General features: G+C 44.4%; 1 protein-coding gene across 1 annotated transcript in view; it reads right to left on the reverse strand.

The window, feature by feature from the left end:
- Positions 1-15,181, reverse strand: part of CUX2 (cut like homeobox 2) — a 249,209-nt gene extending 234,028 nt beyond the window's left edge. The window contains exons 1-2 of the mRNA XM_036764170.1: positions 15,115-15,181; positions 14,931-14,980 (exon numbers count right to left, since the gene is read on the reverse strand). Coding sequence (XP_036620065.1) covers positions 14,931-14,980; positions 15,115-15,181 — 117 coding nt within the window. The remainder of the gene's footprint in view (positions 1-14,930; positions 14,981-15,114) is intronic.
- Positions 15,182-20,291: the final 5,110 nt, after the last annotated feature.

The following is a 20,291-nucleotide window of genomic DNA, read 5'->3' on the forward strand; positions in this document are numbered from 1 at the left end:
TGAGTTCAAATTCAGCTTCAGACACTCGACACACTTACTAGCTGTGTGACCTTGGGCAAGTCACTTAACCCCAATTGCCTTGCCTTCCCCACTCCAAAAATAAAAAAAAGAAAAGAAAAGAAAGGAGAAAAAGTCATTTAGCAAAACCAGCCAACACATGGATAATATGACACCCATAGTACCCCCCTCCTCCCTGGAACCCGCTTTACAAAGACAGTGGATGGAGTGATTCTGTGCCTTGAGTCACAAAAAGCTGGGCTCAAATCCTGCCTTGATATGTTCTCTGGGGGACCCTAGGCAAGTCACCACTTCATCAAGTCACCACTTGATCTCCTTAGGTTTACCCATCTGTAAAATGGAGATAACAACAGCACCCACCTCCCAGGGTCGTCGTGAAGACCAAAATATCTGTAAAGCACTTTGCAAACCTTAAATCACTACAGAAACGCTAGCTATCATCAGGTGCATTTTCTCGACTTCTCTCTTGGGCCAAGTTTGGCCCTGACAATTACGTACCATTCAATTTCATTCCACTGTGTCTCTTGTTTCCCTGGTTCTGCCTTCATTCTGCATTGCTTGGGATAAAGTCCTCAGGATTTTTCTGAGGCAATTAAGAGCTTGGCACCCACCGACACATGCACATGCATGCAGACCAGCATGCGTGCTATCACACGTGCATTCATACATTGGAGTGCAAATCAGAGAAAAGACAGCTAGCTACCTGGAGTTAGTTACTCAAAGGAAACTGGGTCACACACACACACACACACACACACAGCGGAGGAAACTTGGCCGGGACAAAGTCTGCATTTAAGTAGTTTTGCCACTTTACTAAATGTCATCTCTAACCCCTAGTGGGTTGCTCTTTCCTTTCTGAAAGGCAAAATTGTTTTCTTTTTTTCTTTCTTCTAAAGATGGCCTTAATGCACTTGCAGGGAGACAAGGGTACCCACATGCGAGTCCAGATGGGGTAGCAGAGCTCCTCACCATGGCGGCTCAGAGTAGGGGCAGCAGGACTAGGGAAGCAGCGTGGCCCGGGAAAGGAGCCTATCCTGGAGTTGCAGGCAGAGGAAACTAGGGTCCACAGGCCCTCTCATCTCCCTTATGTCACTGGATCCTTGCAAGAATCCAAGGCCCTAGAAGAAATTATCCCACCCATTTTACAAATAAGGAAATTGAGGTACAGAGAAGCTAAAAGTCCATTAAGAGGGGCTTAACTAGTGGGGCAACTACCCTGGAGCTTCGATGTAGGAAGGAGGCTGTTCTGTGCCAGCCCCCCCCCCCCCATACTTTCCCTGACTTTTATAGGTGGTTTGGTTCAAATCCTAGCTCTGTCACTTACTGCCTGTGTGACCTTGGGACACAGGCAATGTCCTTATCTGAGCTTTAGTTTCCTCATTTGATCGATAAGGGGGCTGAACTAGGTCATTTCGAAGAACTCTTTTCAGATCCAAATCCTGTGTTCTTACGGGAATCAGAACACCTGGATTCTAGACCCAGCTCTTCTGTCACTTAGTTTCTGTGTAATCCTAAACAAGCTCCTGAATGTCCCTGAGCCTCAGTTTCTTTACCCAAAAATGGGCATAACACCTTCCCTACCTTTGATTACATCATAGGGTTGTCAAGAGTTATCATGGGGATCAGATGGAGGAATAATAATAACTCATTTTAGGGTTTGTAAAGTGTTCCGTAGACCTCATCGATCTCTTTTTCCTACCCACACAGCCAACCCTCTAGTTCAGACCCTCATTACCTCCCCCTTAGACTACTTCAGTAGCCTCCTATATGGGCCTCCAGTTTCTCCCCTCTCTCCTCCATTGTCCACACAGCTGTCAAAGTGCTTTTTCTCAAGTGCAGGTCTTTCCCCCACCTCGGTAAACTCCAGGGGTTCCCTGTTGCTACTGGGAGAAAAGACAACGTTCTCTGTTTGGCATTTCAAGTTCGTCACTGCTGGCTTGCTTCCAGGAGAACCCTTCAGGCTCAATATATATTATTCTCCTCTGCAGACTCTCCATTCTGGTCAAACTGACCTCTCAGCTGTCCTCATTCCCTCTCCATACCTTGGCATAGGCTTTCCCCCTTGCACAGAATCCCCTCTCTCCCCATGTCTGCTTCTTGGAACCCCTAGTTATGCACAAGGCATAGCTCACATCCTAAGGAGCCCTCTCCAATCCGCTCCCACTTCCCCACACCTCCAACTTACTAGGACCCTCCCCCTGGAAATTCTCTGAAACTATCTGGTACCCACTTAACTATATACAGAAGATACATGCTATCTCCTCCAAATTGAAAGTAAACTTCTTGAGGGCAGGGACTGTTTCATTGCATGTCTTTGTATAGCCCAAGCCCCTGGCAATCATTGGTGCTTAATAACCAATGAACGAACAATTTCGTTTGAACCTTATGATCATCCCATGAGGTGGGTACTGTGAGAATTATTATCTTCATTTTATAGATAAGAGATGAAGTTACTAGCCCAAGGTCACACAGTTCTTTCTTATCTCAGGGTCCAGTCCTCTAACCACTGTGGAACACTGTTAGAATCATGTACACTGAAGCATTTAATTAAAAATTTTTAACAAAAGCAGATATCAAAACTTCATGTTATGAATAACATGCCAATACATGATTCTTTTCCAAAAATGATCAATTTGCTACAAGAATAAACATTTTTAGAATCAGAGCTGAGATTATCAAGCTTCTCGAATAATTTAGAGTTCAGAAAATAGTCCAAAAATAGTCAATTCCCCTGTGATAATGGAGCATAGAATTATAATTCCATTTAAAATTTTTTTTATTTCTAACATTAATCTTTAAAATTTTCAATTCCAAATTCTTTCCTTCTCTCCTGCCCCTCCTCCACCAGTTGAGAAGGCAAACAACATGGGGACACTTTTCAAAATCAGAAGGTCCTAGATAGAATGCTGGGCTTGGAGTCAGGAAGACCTGAGTTCAAATCCAGCCTCAGACACTTTCTGGCCATGGGGTCCTGGGCAAAGCACTTCACTGCTCTCTGCCTCAGTTTCCTTGTCTGTAAAGTGGGGATAATAATAGCACTTACCTCCCAAGATTTTTATAAAGATCAAAAGAGATAATATTTGTAAAGTGCTTAATCAGCCTTAAAGTCTACATAAATGTTAGCTATTACACAAGAGATTGTGATTAAGGCATCTCTCTGCAGCTGAAACCTTGGAGGAGGGGGAAAACCTTTGTGATGTGCCTGCCCTAACCCCAGAATCAAAGCATCAAGCTAGCTCTTTGTCAGCACAGAAACAATACATCTTTGTGCACAAGAAAACGAGCGGAAATTGGAGATTTCTAATGACAGAAGGAACCTTGGAGGAAGGGAGGGCAGTTTGAATTGGATACAAATACAGAGGATCCCCTTTAAGGAGGAAAAGAGAGAGTACATGGGAGGGATTCAGGATAGGGATAAAAAGACATCTCTCTAGTATACTCCTCAGGTCCCAGAGGAAACGATTTCAAATCATCCTGAGGCCAAAAAGGCTGAAATGTATTTATCTGGCATCTAAGAGAATGAAAGAAAAAAATGCACAAGTCTGGGCCTTGGGAGACAGCAGGGCCTGAGTCATCCCAGCGTCTGGAAATGTGATCTGAGCTTCCCCCACCCCCATCCCCTGTGTAGGCAGAAACTTTGGCTCTGTATTAGTGCCCTTATCTGAGCCTCTGTCCCCCTTTCCCTCCCTTCCTTCCCCTTTCTGGCTCTCCCCTCATACGCTCTTCCCCTGGAGCAGACCCTAGAGGAAACAGATCAGAGAGTTTTGTCTGTTTTCTTACCTGCATAGCTCACTGTTCTTTTGGACATTTAAAGGTCTTCACAACTTGGCCCCTTCCTACCTTTCTAGTTCATCTACACATTACCCCCACCCCAAACTCTACAGTCTAGACGCACAGGTCTACCTGCTGCTCCTCAGAATCTCCCACCTCTGTGCATTTGCCCAGACTGTCCCTCATGCCTAGGAGGTTCTCCTTCCTCACCTCCTCTCTTAGAGTCCTTGGCTTTCTTCAAGATTCAAACCAAACCCCACACTTTAGAGATATTTCCTAGTTCTCCCAGTTGCTAGAGAGATTTTTAACTTGGGACCTAATGGTGTGTGTCATTTTTTAAATTTGATAACTGCATTTCAATATAGTCAGTTTCCTTTACAATCCTGTGTATTTTATCCTATGCATTTAAAGACTTCTGAATAGGGCTCCATAGGTCTCACTAGACTATAAAAGAGGGCCATGATGCCAAGTGTCAGGGCACCTTTCACCTTTACTGTCTGTACTTATATGTCCATACACACACACACACATATGTGTGTATATATGTAAGTATATATATGGACATATATATGGACTTTTATATACATATACATACATACACACATATGGATGGACTTATATAGAATGAAAGCTCCATCAGGGCAGGAGCCATCTTTGCTTTTTCTTCATATTGCCAGTGCCTGACTCTGGGAATACAGGTTCAAATGTTTGCTGACTGACATTGCATGTGAGATGCTTCTGGAGCTTCTGGAGGGCAGGAGCTGACCTCATTCCTGTCTCTGGATCTCCAGCATCTGGTGCATAACAGGTATTTAATAAGCACCAGCTGAACTGAAGTGAGGCGTGAGAAGGGACCTCAGCCCCCCATCCTGACAAGCAGGCATACAAGCTCTGCTCATCAAAATTCGCTTGTGGCAAAGGCCCCATGATCTTCTACAGTTTCTCCATAAGCAACCAATGAGCATTTAGTAGGACTACAAACTTGTTGAGGGCAAGATCTGTACCATGTCATCTCCTCTCAGTCAATCCATGCATTTATTGAGTGCCTACTAGGTGCAAAGCATCATGCTTGCATACAGTAAGCATGGAGAAAATATTTCTTGAATTGAATGTATATTGGTGACTCAGTTTTGGAACTAAGGGGATATAAAGAAATGAGTACATTTAGATAGTGCTTTGTGGTTACAAAGTTCCTTTGCTGTAGTTGAGAGAGTATTCAGCTTGGAGTCAAAAGGCCTGGGTTCAAATTCTGACTCTGCCACCTACTACCTCTATGATCATGGCCAAGTTGTTTAGCCCTTCTGGGCCTCAGTTTCCTCAACTGTAAAAAGAGAGCTGGATGTGATGACTTCCAGGTTCCCTTCTAGCTCTAAGTCAATTATCCTGGGATTGTAGAATCTAATATTCGTGAAGGGCTCATTCCCCTAGTCCACACTCTTGGGGTGATTATGGAGGATGTCCCAAAAGTCTGAGTGTAACTTTAAAATGCACTAAGACTTTTGGGACATCCTGGACCCACACATGTACATATGCGTCCTCTCTCTGGGCCTCAGTGGTCTCATCTGTATAACGAGGAAGTCTGAATTTGGTGACTTTTAACACTCCTTCCAGCTTGAACAGTCTACTGTTCTCGGAGCTGGGCCTTAAAGGTTGGGTATTCTGGGGCAGCTAGGGAGCGCCATAGTGCACACAGCCCCGGCCCTGGGGTCATGGAGACTCATCTTCCTGAGTTCAAATCCAGCCTCAGACCCTTATTGGCTGTATGACCCTGGGTAAGTCATTTCACCCCATCTGCCTCAGTTTCTTCACCTGTAAAATGAACTGGAGGAGGAAATGGCAAACCACTCCAGTATCTTTGCCAAGAAAAACCCAAATGGAGTCATGGAAAGTCAGACATACCTGAAAAATGACTGAACGACATTCTACATGGCCTCTTTGCCCTTAAAAATAAGGAATTCTATAAGGCTGCTGAGTTCCCTTGTAAATTTAAGATTTGGGGGATCCTGTGTGGTGGGATTTGTGTGAGCAGAGGGGAAGGGAAAGGGCATTGTGATTAGTGAGACTGGCATGAGCACAGCATGTCTGGGGCATAGTGAAGACACCATCCTGGCGGAGTGGAGGGTCCATGTTAAGAAATAGCCAGAGAGAAATCCATCTGCCTGTATGACTGTCTCTCCTCTCTCTCTCCTCTTTCTTTCTCTCTCTCTCTCCCCTTTCTCTCTCTCTCTGTCTCTCTCTGTCTCTCTCTCTCTCTTTCTCAGTCTCTCTCTCTTTCTCTCTCTCTCCCCTCTCTGTCTCTCTCTCCCTCTTTCCCAGCCCCATCTATGTCTCCCATCATTTGGTAATAGCAGGGGAATCTCTAAGGTGAATCAAATAAACCCAATCTCTGGATTCCCAACTCACCAAACACATCCTGAATCTCCCTTTCCTCGTCGTCTTCCAGAGTCCACCATCTATCTGACCTATAAGGTCCCCATGGTTACTCAGTATGAGATTCTGATCCCAGACCACCCTTGCTGCCACGCATCTATCCTTCATCTAGGCCTAGGGATCTATCTTGCTTCAAAGGCCTTTCATGTCGATGCCTCTAGTCCCCAACCACCACTTAATTCTGTTATTTAACTCAGTTCTAGGCTCCAGATAGTCTTCATAACTGGCTAAGCATGGAATGGGGATTCATGGAAGTATACGCAAACACAGAATCTGGCGTGACCAGTAAGAGGGAAAGATAGACATTTTCTCCAATACTCATAAACTCTCCAAACTCCCCAATCTAGGAATTATGTACGAGAGGTAAAGTAACTACAGTGATCTCCACAGGATAAGACACCAAGAAGTCTAATGAGGTAATGAACGGCAGAGGAGATTAATTCCTAATCCTTAATGGGCTCTCTCAGCATGCCCTCTCCCAGCAGGCCCCCACACTCTGGCAGGGCTACACAATGGAACCCCTGGGCTTGTGTTCTGCCATCCATTTGACACTTTCCCTGGGGCCGCTGTAGTGTTTGCTGGCACACCCCGAACCTACCCTCATCCCACCATTTGGTGGCAATAAATAGCAGAACTCTACTTTGCCCATCTCCTCCTTGTGTGGAAGAAGTGGAGAAACGGGATTTCCAAGAGACAAGGAACCATGACGGAATGGTTCAGAGAGAAATAAGAATTATGAAAGCAGGATGGATGGCCTATGTAGGAGAAATAATTGGCAGACTAGAAAAGATTGAATCTACTGTGGTGTCTCCACAGAAACAAAGAGAGAACAACTGATTCAGAATACCAATATGCAAAAGTGAAGAACAATCTGGAAGAAGAGAAGCAAAAAATGGTAATGTTAAAGGAAAAAAAAACCAACCCAATGTCTAAACAAGTAAAACATAAAGATCTCAAAGACAGGGTGCATAAAAGGCAACTTAAGGATCAAAGATCTCCCAGAAGAACGCAGCTAGTCAAAAAATCTTAACATGAGTGTGCAAGAAATAATACAAGAAAACTCCTCAGAGCTTCTGGATAGGAAAAAAATGTACTAACCAAAAGAATCCACTGATTGCCTCCAGGAAAATCCTTATGCTGCAAACTCCAAAACATATTAAATTTAATGATTCTAATGACAAACAACAAATTCCACAAGGGACCAGGAAAAAGACCTTCAAATATAAGGAAAGGCAATTTGAATAACACAAGACTATTCTGCACCCCCTATAAACCACAGGAAGGAATGGATTATTATGTTCCAAAGAGCAAATGAATTCTTTTTCTTCTTTTTTTAAAAGAGGTCATCTCGTCCAATCTTCTCATTTTATAGGTGAGGACAACTTAAAACCCAGAGACATTAAGTGACTTCCCCAAGGTCACACAAATAGATAAGGTAGCATTTGAACCCCAATGCCCTAAGACCAAACCCTGGGCAGTACCATGCCGCCTTCCTGAGCTTTCTTAACCTTTTATGAAAAAGTAATAATAAATCCACATCACCATCTATTTGAAAATAGTCACTGAGGCAAAAGGTCCTATCCCTTTTTTGTGGAATTTCTTCACAGGCTGGGAGTAGAACAATATTACTGATAGTAAGAAAATCACTTTTCCTTTCCCACCCCCTCCTCTGAGAAAATTATTCACTTAAGCCCCCAAATTAACCACCCTCTCTCTCCTAGTCTAACCTTGTCACCTTTTTGTGATATCTTTCACCCTCTCTGTGATATCTTTATCTAGGACAGGGGAAGTCATTGGCAAAGCCAGTATTAATGATTTGATGTCAACTTGGCAGGGAGAAAGTGGAGTGCTCCAAAGATCTGTGCTTGGCCCCGTATAACTTAACATTTTTATCCATAACTTGGCATGATTATCAAACTTGCACTTGGCATGGAAGTAGAGAGGGATAGCTAACACATTGGATGACATGGCCAGGATCCAAAATAGGTCTCAGGAGGCTAGGAGATTGGGCCAAATTCGATATAATGAACTTTAGTCATGATAAATGTCAAGTCTTATGCTTTGGGTTCAAAAATTAACTTTCTAAGTACAAGGTGGAGGAGGCATGGTGAGATAGTTCATCTGGAGGGAATGGGAAGATGAAAGTCTGAGAGTGCCGCAGGCTTAATATGAATCAACATGGTGGCCAAAAAGCAAATGCCATCTCAGGTTGCAATGTCCAGTGCTAGGGAACTGACACACAGCTCTGGTCAGATACCCAACTGGAGCAGTTCGTTAAATTCAGGGCACCATATTTTAGGAACAATGCTGATGAACTAGAGAGAAACTGCCCAGAGGAAGGCAAGTGGGATAGTGAATAACCTTGGGTCTGTGACATCTGGGGATCAGCTGAAAAAACTTGGCATGTTTAGGCTAGAGAAGACTTCAGTAAGAAACATAAGCTAACTTCAAGTATTTGAAAGGATGTCCCTTGAAGGTAAGACTGGAATTGTTTTGCTCAGTCCTAAAGGACAGAAGTAGGATTTGACATCAGCTTGAAGCCAGAAGTAAAAGATGCATAAAGATTTAGGCTTAAGGTTAAGCAAATGTCCTAACAGTTAGAGTTATCCCAGAGTAGCATAGGCTGCCTCAGGAGGTAGTGGGCTCCTCATCACTAGGGGTCTGCAAGCAGAGGCTGGAGGACCACATGCTGGGTGGTCATATTATAGAGTATATTCTTGGTCAGTTATGGATTGGATTAGACAACCTGCTGTGATTCTATTTCAGACTAGAACAATATGAGCTATCACATTACCAACAGTGAGAAAAATCACTTCCCATTTTTGCCCAAAAAAATCTTTCCCAGTAAAGCCCCATGTTATCTACACCTCTCCCCACTCCCAAGCCAGTGACCTACTTAGAGATACCTTTAGCCAGGTGAGGAGAGGTCCCTGGCAAAACTGAGGGACCTAAATCAGTCTCCTCAGGGAATCTGCTATGATAGAAAACAGAGAGTATTTTGCAAAACTTTAAAACACTAGAGAAATGTCAACTATCATTATTATTATTAATTTCCTGAGGAAAAAATGCATTTCCTGGGGATGAAGTTATTTCTAGACCTTGGCAAGATCAGGATTGTCTCTTTATTTCTGGGAATTTTAAATATAATTATCCCCATCATTTATGGAATGCTTCATGCTTTTAAAAAGTACTTTCATATACTTTATTCAATGAATGAATGAATTTGTTTAATGAATAAATGAAATTGAATAATGAACAAATGAATTTGCATAATGAATAAATGAATGAATTTGTATAATGAATAAATGACTTCTCATTCAATCCTCACAGCCTTCACTGATAAAAGGAAGGGGACACCCTAGAAGATCTCCAAAGTTTCCTTTTAGCTCACAAATCTCAAATCCGAAAATGAGCCCCTCTCATCCCCCTTTGGCAGATGAAAACATTTGAGAACAGAGCCATCAAATGATTCTCTCAAGGTCACAAGCAGGTTAGTCATAGGGGTGTAGAGGAAAGAGAGGTTGGAGTCAGAAGCACTGGGCTTGGTTGGAATCAGGAAGACTCATTTTCCCAAGTTCAAATCCAGCCTCAGACACTTCCTAGCTGTGTGACCCTGGGTAAGGCACTTAACCCTATTTGTCTCAGTTTCCTCATCTGTAAAATGAGCTGGAGAAGGAAATTGCAAACCATTCCAGTATCTCTGCCAAGAAAACCCCAAAATGGGTCACAAAGAGTCGGAAATAACTGAACAACATTAGGTATTATTATCCCCATTTGACAGATAAGAAAACTGAGGTAGAGATACAGTATGTAACTTGCCCAGGGGATGTCACTGGATCATAGATTTAGGGCTGGAGAGGATATTAGAGGCCATATAATTTTATACATGTGGAAACTGAGGCCCAGATAAGATCAAGATCACACAGTTTTTAAGCAGCAGAACTGAGATTCCAACCCAGGTCCTCTGCTTCCAAATCCAGGGCTCTTTCTGCTGTTATCATGCCTCCTATCAAGCCATATAATCACACTGAGCCTTAGATACAATCAAGTCCAATCTCTTATTTTACAAATGGGGAAACTGAGGCTCAGAGAGGTGAAGAAGCCCCATAACTAGTGAGAGCCAGGTCTTCCCAGGTCAAAGGCCAGCCCTCTCTCCACTGCCATGTACCACCTGTCACATAAACATGAGCTATGATGTTCATTGTTTATCTTGAATACTTCAAGCATTCCTGATGCAGGTGCCCTCTCCACTGATGCAATCTGCTACCCTTCCACACCTCCCAAGATGACCAAGACATTTGCATCCCATTGTACAACCTTATGAGGGTGTGTGTGTGTGTGTGTGTGTGTGTGTGTGTGTGTGTGTGTGTGAGAGAGAGAGAGAGAGAGAGAGAGAGAGAGAGAGAGAGAGAGAGAGAAGAGAGACAGAGACAGAGGAGACATAGAGACAGAGAGAGACAGAGAGACAGAGACAGAGAGAGGAGAGGCAGAGACAGAGAGAGACAGAGAAAGAGAGAGAAGTCAAACAGCGGGAAGGACAGGAAATCTGGAGCCAAAGGACTTGAGTTCAAATCTCAGCTCTGGTACTTACTATCTGTTTGACCTTGGTCAAATCCCTTCCCCTCTCTTGTCCCTGAAGTCTCTCTGGCTCTAGATCAGAGATCCAGTGATGTGCCTAAATTGACATCTGGCTGCAGAAGAGTCCTGCAGGCTGGCGACAAAGCGTCTCATGGGCTGTTGGGACTTAGGAACCTATCTCAAGGACAGGTATCCCAGAAAGGAGGTGCTTGGGGGATTAAAACCTTTGGGTGTCACATTCATGCTGGGGAGTGATGGCTGTAATGAAGGTATGACACATCCCAGACGCTGGATACTAAGCATCTCTAATCATTACAAAACTGTTAACCATGGTCATTTATTTCATTACTATAACAGCTAATTATAAGGAGCCTTGGGATAACCCAAAGATTTGGAGATTCTTTGATTTGGGAAAAGTCCAACTTAGAGGGATGGGGTGGTCCTAGTACAAAGAATTTCAGGCTTGGTGCCAGGAAGCTGTTCAGCCATTTGAAGGCATGTCTGACTCTCCGTGACCCCATTTGGGGTTCTCTTGGCAGAGATCCTGAAGTGTTTTGCCATTTCCTTCTCCAGCTCATTTTACAGATGAGGCAACTGAGTCAAAGAGAGTGAAGTGACTTGCCCAGAGTCATACAGCCGGTAAGTGTATGAGGCTATATTTGAACTCAGGAAGATGAGTGTTCCTGACTCCAGGCCTGGAGCTCTATCCTCTGTACCACCTAGCTGCCTGGTATTAGGAAGAGCTGGGTTCAAATACTGCCTTTAATATTTGCTAGCTGAGTGACCCTGGGCCAGTCACTTAATCTCTATGGATTTCTGGGAATGCCATAGGATCATCTATTGGTATAAAAGAGTCAATATTCTCTGCCAACTACTATGATCTTGGGTAAATTATTCAACTTTTTCAGGCCTCAGTTAGCTCATGAAGAAAATGGGATGGCTGAACAAGATGACTTCTAAGATTTCTCCTAGTTCTAGACCTCAGATCTTATGATCCCCACTCCCGACTCGCTGAACCAAGAAAAAAAATATAAAATGTAATCATGATCATCTGTGGCCTAAGGAAAGCCCAGTTAACCTTTACTTTCATGTACAGTGTTTATTCTCCTGTAGGATAGACCATTTCCAGATAAACATTGCTTTTCCAGGCAGAGGGTTCAAGGACAGCATGAGATTACATATCCTCTGAGACCTCTTACGAAACCCAGCAGTCTTCCAGCTACTCTGAAATGTGGCCGCTCTAACTGATCACACTGCCCCATACTAAGCCCGATCAGCCTTCTCCCAGCAGAGATGGTGAGTCTTGCGCCGATGTCAAGAAAAACTTCCTCCTCATTGGAGCCCAAAGTGGAAGGAGCCTCCTCGGGAGGTAGTGAGTTCCTGGTCACTGAGGGTCACTTTCCAGGGATGTCATGAAGGGCACTCCCATTTAGGTACCAGTTAGACTAGAAGGCTTCTGAGGTCCCATTTCATTCAGTGATTCCCTGACCCTGCCTTGTATTGGCACTGAAGTTCTTACTGTGCGATCAACACTGTGCTAAGCAAAACACAATCCCTGCCTTCAACGAGCTTCCATTCTAATGAGGGAAATAACATATACATAACATATACATATATGATATGTAATAAATGTGTGTATACACATACATACGGACATAGACATATACATATAAAGGAGCAGCTAGTTGCAGTGGATAGAGCACCGGATCTGGTGTCAGGAAGACCTGAGTTCAAATGTGACCTCAGACACTTACTGGCTGTGTGACCCCAGGCAAGTCACTTAACCCTGTTTGCCTCAGTTTCCTCATATGTAAACTGGAGAAGGAAATAGCAAACGACTCCAGTATCTTTGCCAAGAAAATCCCAAATTGGGTCACAAAGAGTCAGACAGGACTGAACGATTAAACAGCACATGTAATACAGTATATATACATCCACGCGCATATACATATACGTATACACACACAGAAGGAGACAGAGACAAAGAGAAGAGAAAAAATATGAGAAGAAGGGGAAGGCACAGGATCCTAGAGCTAAGAGGAACCTTCGATACTGCTATTCCAACCTCATCATTTTACAGATCAGGAAGCAGACCAGAGTGGTATGCCCAAGATTACACAATTAGAAAGTGATGGTCAAGATCTGAATCCAGCACTTCGCACTAACTAGTAATTTTTCTATTACATCATGAGGTCTTGAGGGTCTCCTGGAACCCATATCCCCACCATGTGCACCAGTGCTCTAAGGAGAACAGATAGCTTCTCTGAGTTGTAAACGCCCAATTCAGGCATTTCTAGAGCATGGCAGCCTGGATCATTTCCCAAATATGAGACTCAGTACCCAGAGGAAAATAGAAAAGGATAAATATAGTGATGCCCTCGTGTAATAGGGGCTTACTGATAATAATAACCCTAATCAGATCCTTGGTTTAGATATCTCCAGTGTACAGTAGAAAAATCACTGACTTGTGAGTCAAAGGACCTGCATTCAAATCCTGCCAGGGTGACCTCAGGCAATCACTCAACCCCTCTGGGATGCCATTTCTTCATCCATACCATCAGAGGGTCATACTCACTGGCCCCCAAGGTTTCCTTCCAGCTCCAGAGCTTTGATCTCATTGCATTATTCTCAAATAGAGCTCTATTTAATGAAGCCAACAGATCTACAATTTCACTGATAACACCATTCTGCCCAATGGTCCCAACCCACCCACAGCTGTCCATCTTATAAGGCTAGACCTCCCCTGTATCCTCCCCTGCATTTCCCATGGGGGAGTCCATTCCGGGTGCTAGGATGCCTTCCTCACCTTCTCCTCATGGTGCCCAAAAGAACTACATGGGCAGCGTACTGGTCATCCTCCACTCTTGCTATGTGACTGGCCCATCCTTCCCCTCATGTCTCTCCTGACATCCTTCACACCCTTTCTCCAAAACACCATAAGCCTGTTATTACAAAGTGAGCCTAGGGGGTGGATATCGGTGCTGTCTGGGTGGAGGAGGCAGTAACAGAACACTGGATTTTGGGGGCAGATGAACCTGGGTTCAAATCTCAAGTCTACCATTTGCTCCCTGTGTGACCTTGGCCAAGCTTTGTTTGTCCTGGCCTCAGTTTCCCTCTTTTGTGAAATGAGGAGGGGCTACTATCATTTATATGGACTTTAAGGTTTGCAAGAGGCTTTGCAAATATTATCTCCTTTGACCCTCACAACAACCATGAGAGGTAGGTGTTATTATTCTCCCCATTTTACAGATGAGAAAATTAAGGCAGGCAGGGTTTAAATAACTTGCCCAGGGTCACACAGCTAGTCAAGCGTTTGAGCTAGGATTTGACTCCAAGCCCCGCACGCTCTATGATTTCTAAGGTCCATTCCTGATGCACATGTTAGGTTTTTGTTCAGAAAGGCCCTGTAAGCAGTAGGCAGTGCAGGTCCCGAGGCAGAAAGAAAGCTGGATTTAGAATAAAAAGACACGGGTTCAAATCCTCAAAGAGCATATGGCCCAGTTCCTTCATGTTACAACTGAGGCTGCCATAGTCCTGGTCATAAGATCACAGATTAAGATGTGGAAGGCACCTTAGAGGTCATCTAGACTATCACTCTGCTCCTTGCTACCTACGTAATTCTAAATCAGCCCCTTCATTGTTAGGGGCCCTGGTTTCCTCATCTATAAAATGGAGGGGTTGGATTAGGTGGCCTTGAAGGTCTCTTGCAGTCCTAGATCTAAGATCCAATGTCTAGATATTGGCCTTAGAGAAAGAGGGAACCAAAGGTTCATTCCCCAAACCAAGCCAACAGACAGGCCCATGCCAGTCAAGCCTCCCTGGTATCAGAGGGGTTTCTCACCCAGTGGCTCATTGGGAGGGTGTTTCCCAATAGCTGGGTGAACAGAGTTCAGGCCGACCCCGGGGTCAGACTATCTAGGGGAAAACACAATCTCCACTCAATGAATTCAGAGACTAGAACCAGCTCTGAATGAGCCAAGGGCAGGCCCTGGTCTTGGGCCCAAAAAGCGCGCGCACACACACACACACACACACACACACACACACACACACACACAGCCCAGCACTATTTCAAAAGAACACTTAATACCAAGAAAAAGAAGCATTTGGAAAAAGCAGCCATCGGCACTCACTGTGAGAATCGTCCTCCATCTCAACGGTCTGTTCAGCCTCCTCTTCTGTCCTTAAATATAAGTGAGACTACAAAAGGCTCCTCTGGGAGGAGGAGGAGAGAGAAGTGACCCCCCTCCGGCTGAGGCTGAGGAGGACTCGGGGAGGGAGAGAGGGCTGGGCTGTCTCTGCCTTGTCACTTCACACCTTGGGCAGAGCAACAGCACAGGCGTCTTATCGATGGCTGAGGAGCGGGAGCCAACTTTGATGACATCGTCAACGCCAGCAAATAAAATGTTAACGTGTAAAAATAAAAAGGAAAAGATGTGATAAACCGGTCCCCTTCCCACAGGACTCCAACACTGACGTCGGTCCTGCTCACTGCAATAAACATTTTCGTGCTAATTTTAAAGGAGATTAGCATTTTACCTGATACAAACATGAGCGAAATCTGCGACTTTCCACATATTCCAAACTCCCGAGCAGGAGCGGCAAAGAGCCGAGGAGAGCTAGACTCTAGTGGGTACACTTTTCTTCACTGTGTGTCCCCAGCCCAACCCTGATTCAAAAATACGTACATAGGGTAAGTGAACAGCCACGATCTGCCTCAGTCTCCTAATCTGTAAAAGGGGGTCAACTAGATGATAACTACATTTACATAGTTCTTTATGGTTTGCAAAGAGCAATGAATATAATACCTCTTTTGATGCTTATAGCCTGTGTGACCCTGGGCAAGTCATTTCATCTGGGCCTGTTTCCTAATCTGTAAAATAAGGAAATTAGACTAGATGGCCTCCTTTTCAATCCTGGAGCTAGGATCCCATGATCCTTACAACAACCCTGAGAAAGGGGTGCTAAACAGGGATTACTAAACCCATTTTACGGACTGATTCAGAGTCACCCAGCTATTAACTATCAGAAGCAGGATTTGAATGCAGGGCTTCCTTCCTCCAAATTTAGAGCTCTAACCACTCTGCCATGTTACCTCTCAACAGGAATGTCTATTTATCCTGTATAGAGTCTCTTTGTATATATTTGCATGTTTTATCCCCCATTAGGTTATAAGTTCCCTGAGGGCAGGCACTGTCTTTTGTCTCTTTTGGTAGCCTTAGCACTTAGCACAGTGCCTGATACATAGTAGGTGCTTAATAAATGTTTATGAATTATTGCTTGATCTCTGAAGAACTTCCCAGCACCCCACACTGAATCTATGGTTCTGCCGGCACAGAGTGAAGCTATACACATGCCATCCTTATAGTTCCTTAGATTTGTAACTTCGATCTTCTGTTCACTCCCACCCTACCTCCCACCCATATCTGATCAGTTGTCAAGGTTTCTGCATCTTTTCAGTCTGTACTCATGCCTAGAATGCTCTTCCTCCCTACTTAGACACCTCTTGGAGTCCCAGATGCCTTCTCCTCTGGGAAGTCCCTCCGAATCCCCAGTTTGTTAGCATCAGACCACAAGTCTTATTTACTTATCTGTGTAAGGCTTGGCTCCACTCCTCACGCCTAGGAGAATGGAAGCTCCTTGAGGGCAGGGGCTCTTCCCTCTTCTGTTGTCATCTCTAGCACCTGGCTTGATGTCTGGCATGTAATAGTAATTTAATACATTCTTGGTAGATGGGAACTGACAGCTCTTTTCTGTCTCTGTCCCTCTGATCCCACAGACCAGAACCACAGATTCTCAGAGTTGGAAAGGGCTTTCTGGATAATCTGTTCTAGAGCTTTTCAATCTTTTTGGCATCATGGATCCCCTTGGGCAGTCCAGGGACATCTCCAGATCTCTGCTCAGAATTCTGTTTTTAAATGCATAATATAAAATAGAAGGGACTACAAATGAAACCATTCATTATACTTTAAACAGAGATTTTTTTTCCCACCCAAGTTCATAGATCCCTTGACATATATGGACAGATCCTGTCAGGGTGAAGAACTCCAATCTCATCCAAGCATCTCATTTTATAGATGAAGGAAATGAAGGCTCAGAGGAAGTGACTTGCCCAGGATCTCATAGCTAGTCAGACCCAGCCTGGAATCTGGGTTCTCTGACTCTGTTTTTGCCACAGCTTAACATACCTTGTCCAAATGATCCCTGAACAGGAATTCTCCTGCAGTATCCCTAAAAAGTGGTTATCGAGTTTTCACTTGAAAACCTCTAGGGATGGAGAATTTACTACCTAACTCAGCTGCTTATTCTGTTAGGAAATTTTCCCTTACATCAAGTCAAAACCTATCTCTGCCATTCTTATGTCCCTGCCCTCTGCCCTCCATAACCAAATAAAGCAAATCTCTTCCTTCTGCCACAGGGAAGCCCTTCAAATGCTGGATGATATATCATCTCTTCCCTGAGTCTTCTCTTCTCCAGCTAAATATATCCCAGTTCTTTCAGCTAATCTCCCACCACTGCTTCCAAAAAGCCCCGAATGGGAGAGCTGAGTCTCTGAACCAGGGTAGGCATAGATAAAGAAACAAGCATAATGGGGTCTTTCCCAACCTTTTTTTGAGGGAAAGAAAAAGCCTCCATCCAGCTCAAAGCCTGAGGGCTGGGCAGAGAATTAAAAGCACTAGCAACATCTATTAAACTGGAATGTTGAACACAGTTTTTTAAAATCTCCAGATTGATATGAAGCTTTGAGCAGCCCATTCTCTAGAAACACACACACACACACACACACACACACACACACACACACATATGAGAGTGCACACACAGACACACACACATGTACACACACACACACACACACACACACGCTTATGCATGCTGACACACATCTACACAAATCTGAATGCATTTTACTCAAGATTCCTTATACAACAAATAAGCCAGTTGGGCTTTAGCCACTGGGATTTGTCCTACAGTCAATGAATGCATCCTTCCTTTGATGCTTACTGGTAAACACTGCAGGTATGTATCCTCAGAAGCACAGAGGACTTTCACATCTAATAAATCCCATCAGATCTCCACCACAGCCCCAGGAGACTCACAGGGGTGAGGATTATTACCTTTTTTTTTTTTTATCACAGCTGCGAAATGATGCTTAAAGACTTAACATGACTTGCCCAAGGTCACACAGCTAATAAATATGTGACCAGGCAGGCTCTCTGAGTTTACCACCTACAGTTTGTCTAGCAATACCATAGGCATTTAACTAAAGTGCCTAGCAGGCTGGCCCTGGAGATTGGTATAAAAAGGTCCCAGATAAGGAAACTCCCTCAGCCAGTTCAGGTTTGCACTTTCTCTAACATTTCTATCTTAAGGGAGTTTTCCTGGGACACTCAGAGGTTAAGTGACTGGCCCAGGACCACACAGCTAGTTTGTGTCAGAAGCAGGATTTGAATCCAAGTCTTCCTAGGCTTGAGGCCGGTTTATGTCTCATTATGTCCATCATATCACACAGCTTCTTCATAAGTATTGGGAATATAAACAACAGCGATGATTACAGGCAAAGAAAAGAAAGGAAAATAGCCACTCTCAAAAAGCTTATATTCTATAGCTATTTCTAATCTGGTTTTTCAATATGTCCAACAATCTGGAGTTGGGGAAAAGATAGTAGCTTCACCTGATTCATTATATTTTCCTTGGGCCAATGCTAAAAGCGTTTTCATTTGAGATGGTACCTAAGAGAGGAGAAAGAGGTGGAGGACATACACAGAGGTGACACTCTGTGGACCGGGCACTTAATGGATACACTGAGTGGTTCATAAAAGGCTGAAGAAGGCAGCTGTGGGGCAGTCATCGAGAATCTGTTGCTGAGTCTGGCCCTAACTGTCACTTCCTAGCTATGTGACCTAGGACAAGGCTTGGTAAAGCGAGGACTAGCTGGCCTCGAAGGCCCCTCCTGGCTCTGCCATGCTGTATGCAAAGGCTCCTCCCAATTTGGACATTCTGTGTTCAAAGGCTGCTCCCAGCTCCGGCATTCTGTGTTGTAAGGGCCCTTTCAGGCTTCGGTTTCTATAGGTCTATAATTAGTAGTGTGGCCTGTGCTAGAAACCTGCCAATCCCTGGCCTGGAGAGAGAGCTCGGGGAATAAGGAGAGACCATCTCCACTCTTTTATGTGTTTCTCCTTCAATGCCCCAGGGCAACAGGCGGTAGCGGCGGCAGCAGCAGCAACAACAAATTTCCTCCAGGAAAAAAAACCGAATCCGATCACACAATTGGGCCCTCAAACCCCTGCCCCCAACTTCCAACCCAGCCGCCTCCTTGGCATCCCTAGAAACTGCCTCCTGACCTCTCCCAGCCACAATAAAGTGGCTGCATCTGCCCATGTCAGAAACCCAACTTCACAACCCAGGCTGGCCGCCTCATGGGCGTCTCTGTATTATCGATCCTCTGGCTGTAACAGCCAGTATAATTTTGCTTAGCTTCGAATACCTGGCGATCAGGAATTCCACGGCCATAAGGTGATAAAGCATTCTCTAAAACATGAGAAAAAGATTAAGCCTCCTTATGGTTAATAATATACTGTACCCTGTCTGTCAAGCTGGCTGTTTGCTATTGAAAGCCCACTATTAGACACTTATTTAAAAGGCCCTTCAAGGCTTCCTAAGAAAAGTGCAGTTATGCATTTTTCCCCCTTCTTCCTGGCAAGAAGGGCTGTAGATAAACATCAATTCGCTCCTGCGGATCACAGTCACAGTAAATAAATTTTTCAAAAAGCTAAAGTTCTTCACAAAGGCTCCTCCGAACTCCCATTTCACACAACATCGATGTTTGGCCTCCGAGAAATAAAAGCTCTAAGGTTGCCTTCTCCAGAGCTAAATTATCAATTGTAAGTCACTTTAAGGCAAAAAAAAATAGGGCATCTCAATGAGAGCCGGGGAAATGGAAGAGCGTGGAGAGCACAGTGGAGATTGGCCCTGGCATCATTTCCGTTGGCAGCTGGAAGTAGGGAGGGCCAGGTGGTCATTCCAAGAGGAAATGGGCCTAAGTTGTTCTTAACAACACCGGAGGCTAGCTGTGGCCTCGGCTCTGTTCTCACTCCCACTGGGGTCAGCTCTTTTCCTAGGCCCAACATCCCCAGCAGATTCTCTCCAGGCCAGGCCAGGAGGGAACAGCCAGCCCTGGACCAGTTCAGTGACTCAGGCTCCCAGTTATTTTTACTTTCTTCATCTTTTTTTTTTATCACTTTCTGAAGTGGCAGACGAGGCTTGTCTATTATAAAATATTTGTTGCAAACAGACACACACACACACGCTCTCACACACACACACACACATTCCACCCTCCCCACACAGCTCTATCTGTCTGTGTAAAAATCTCAGCTCGGTGTGGTGCCAGGGACTAATAAACGGAGAAATGGAGACACCAGCTCCAGTGAGCTGGAGTGAGAAAATACCCTGGGCTGAGGGAGGATGGGATCTCTGGCTTGGTTTGTCAA

This window comes from Trichosurus vulpecula, chromosome 1 (assembly GCF_011100635.1).
Source record: "Trichosurus vulpecula isolate mTriVul1 chromosome 1, mTriVul1.pri, whole genome shotgun sequence".
NCBI classification, from domain to species: domain Eukaryota; kingdom Metazoa; phylum Chordata; class Mammalia; order Diprotodontia; family Phalangeridae; genus Trichosurus; species Trichosurus vulpecula.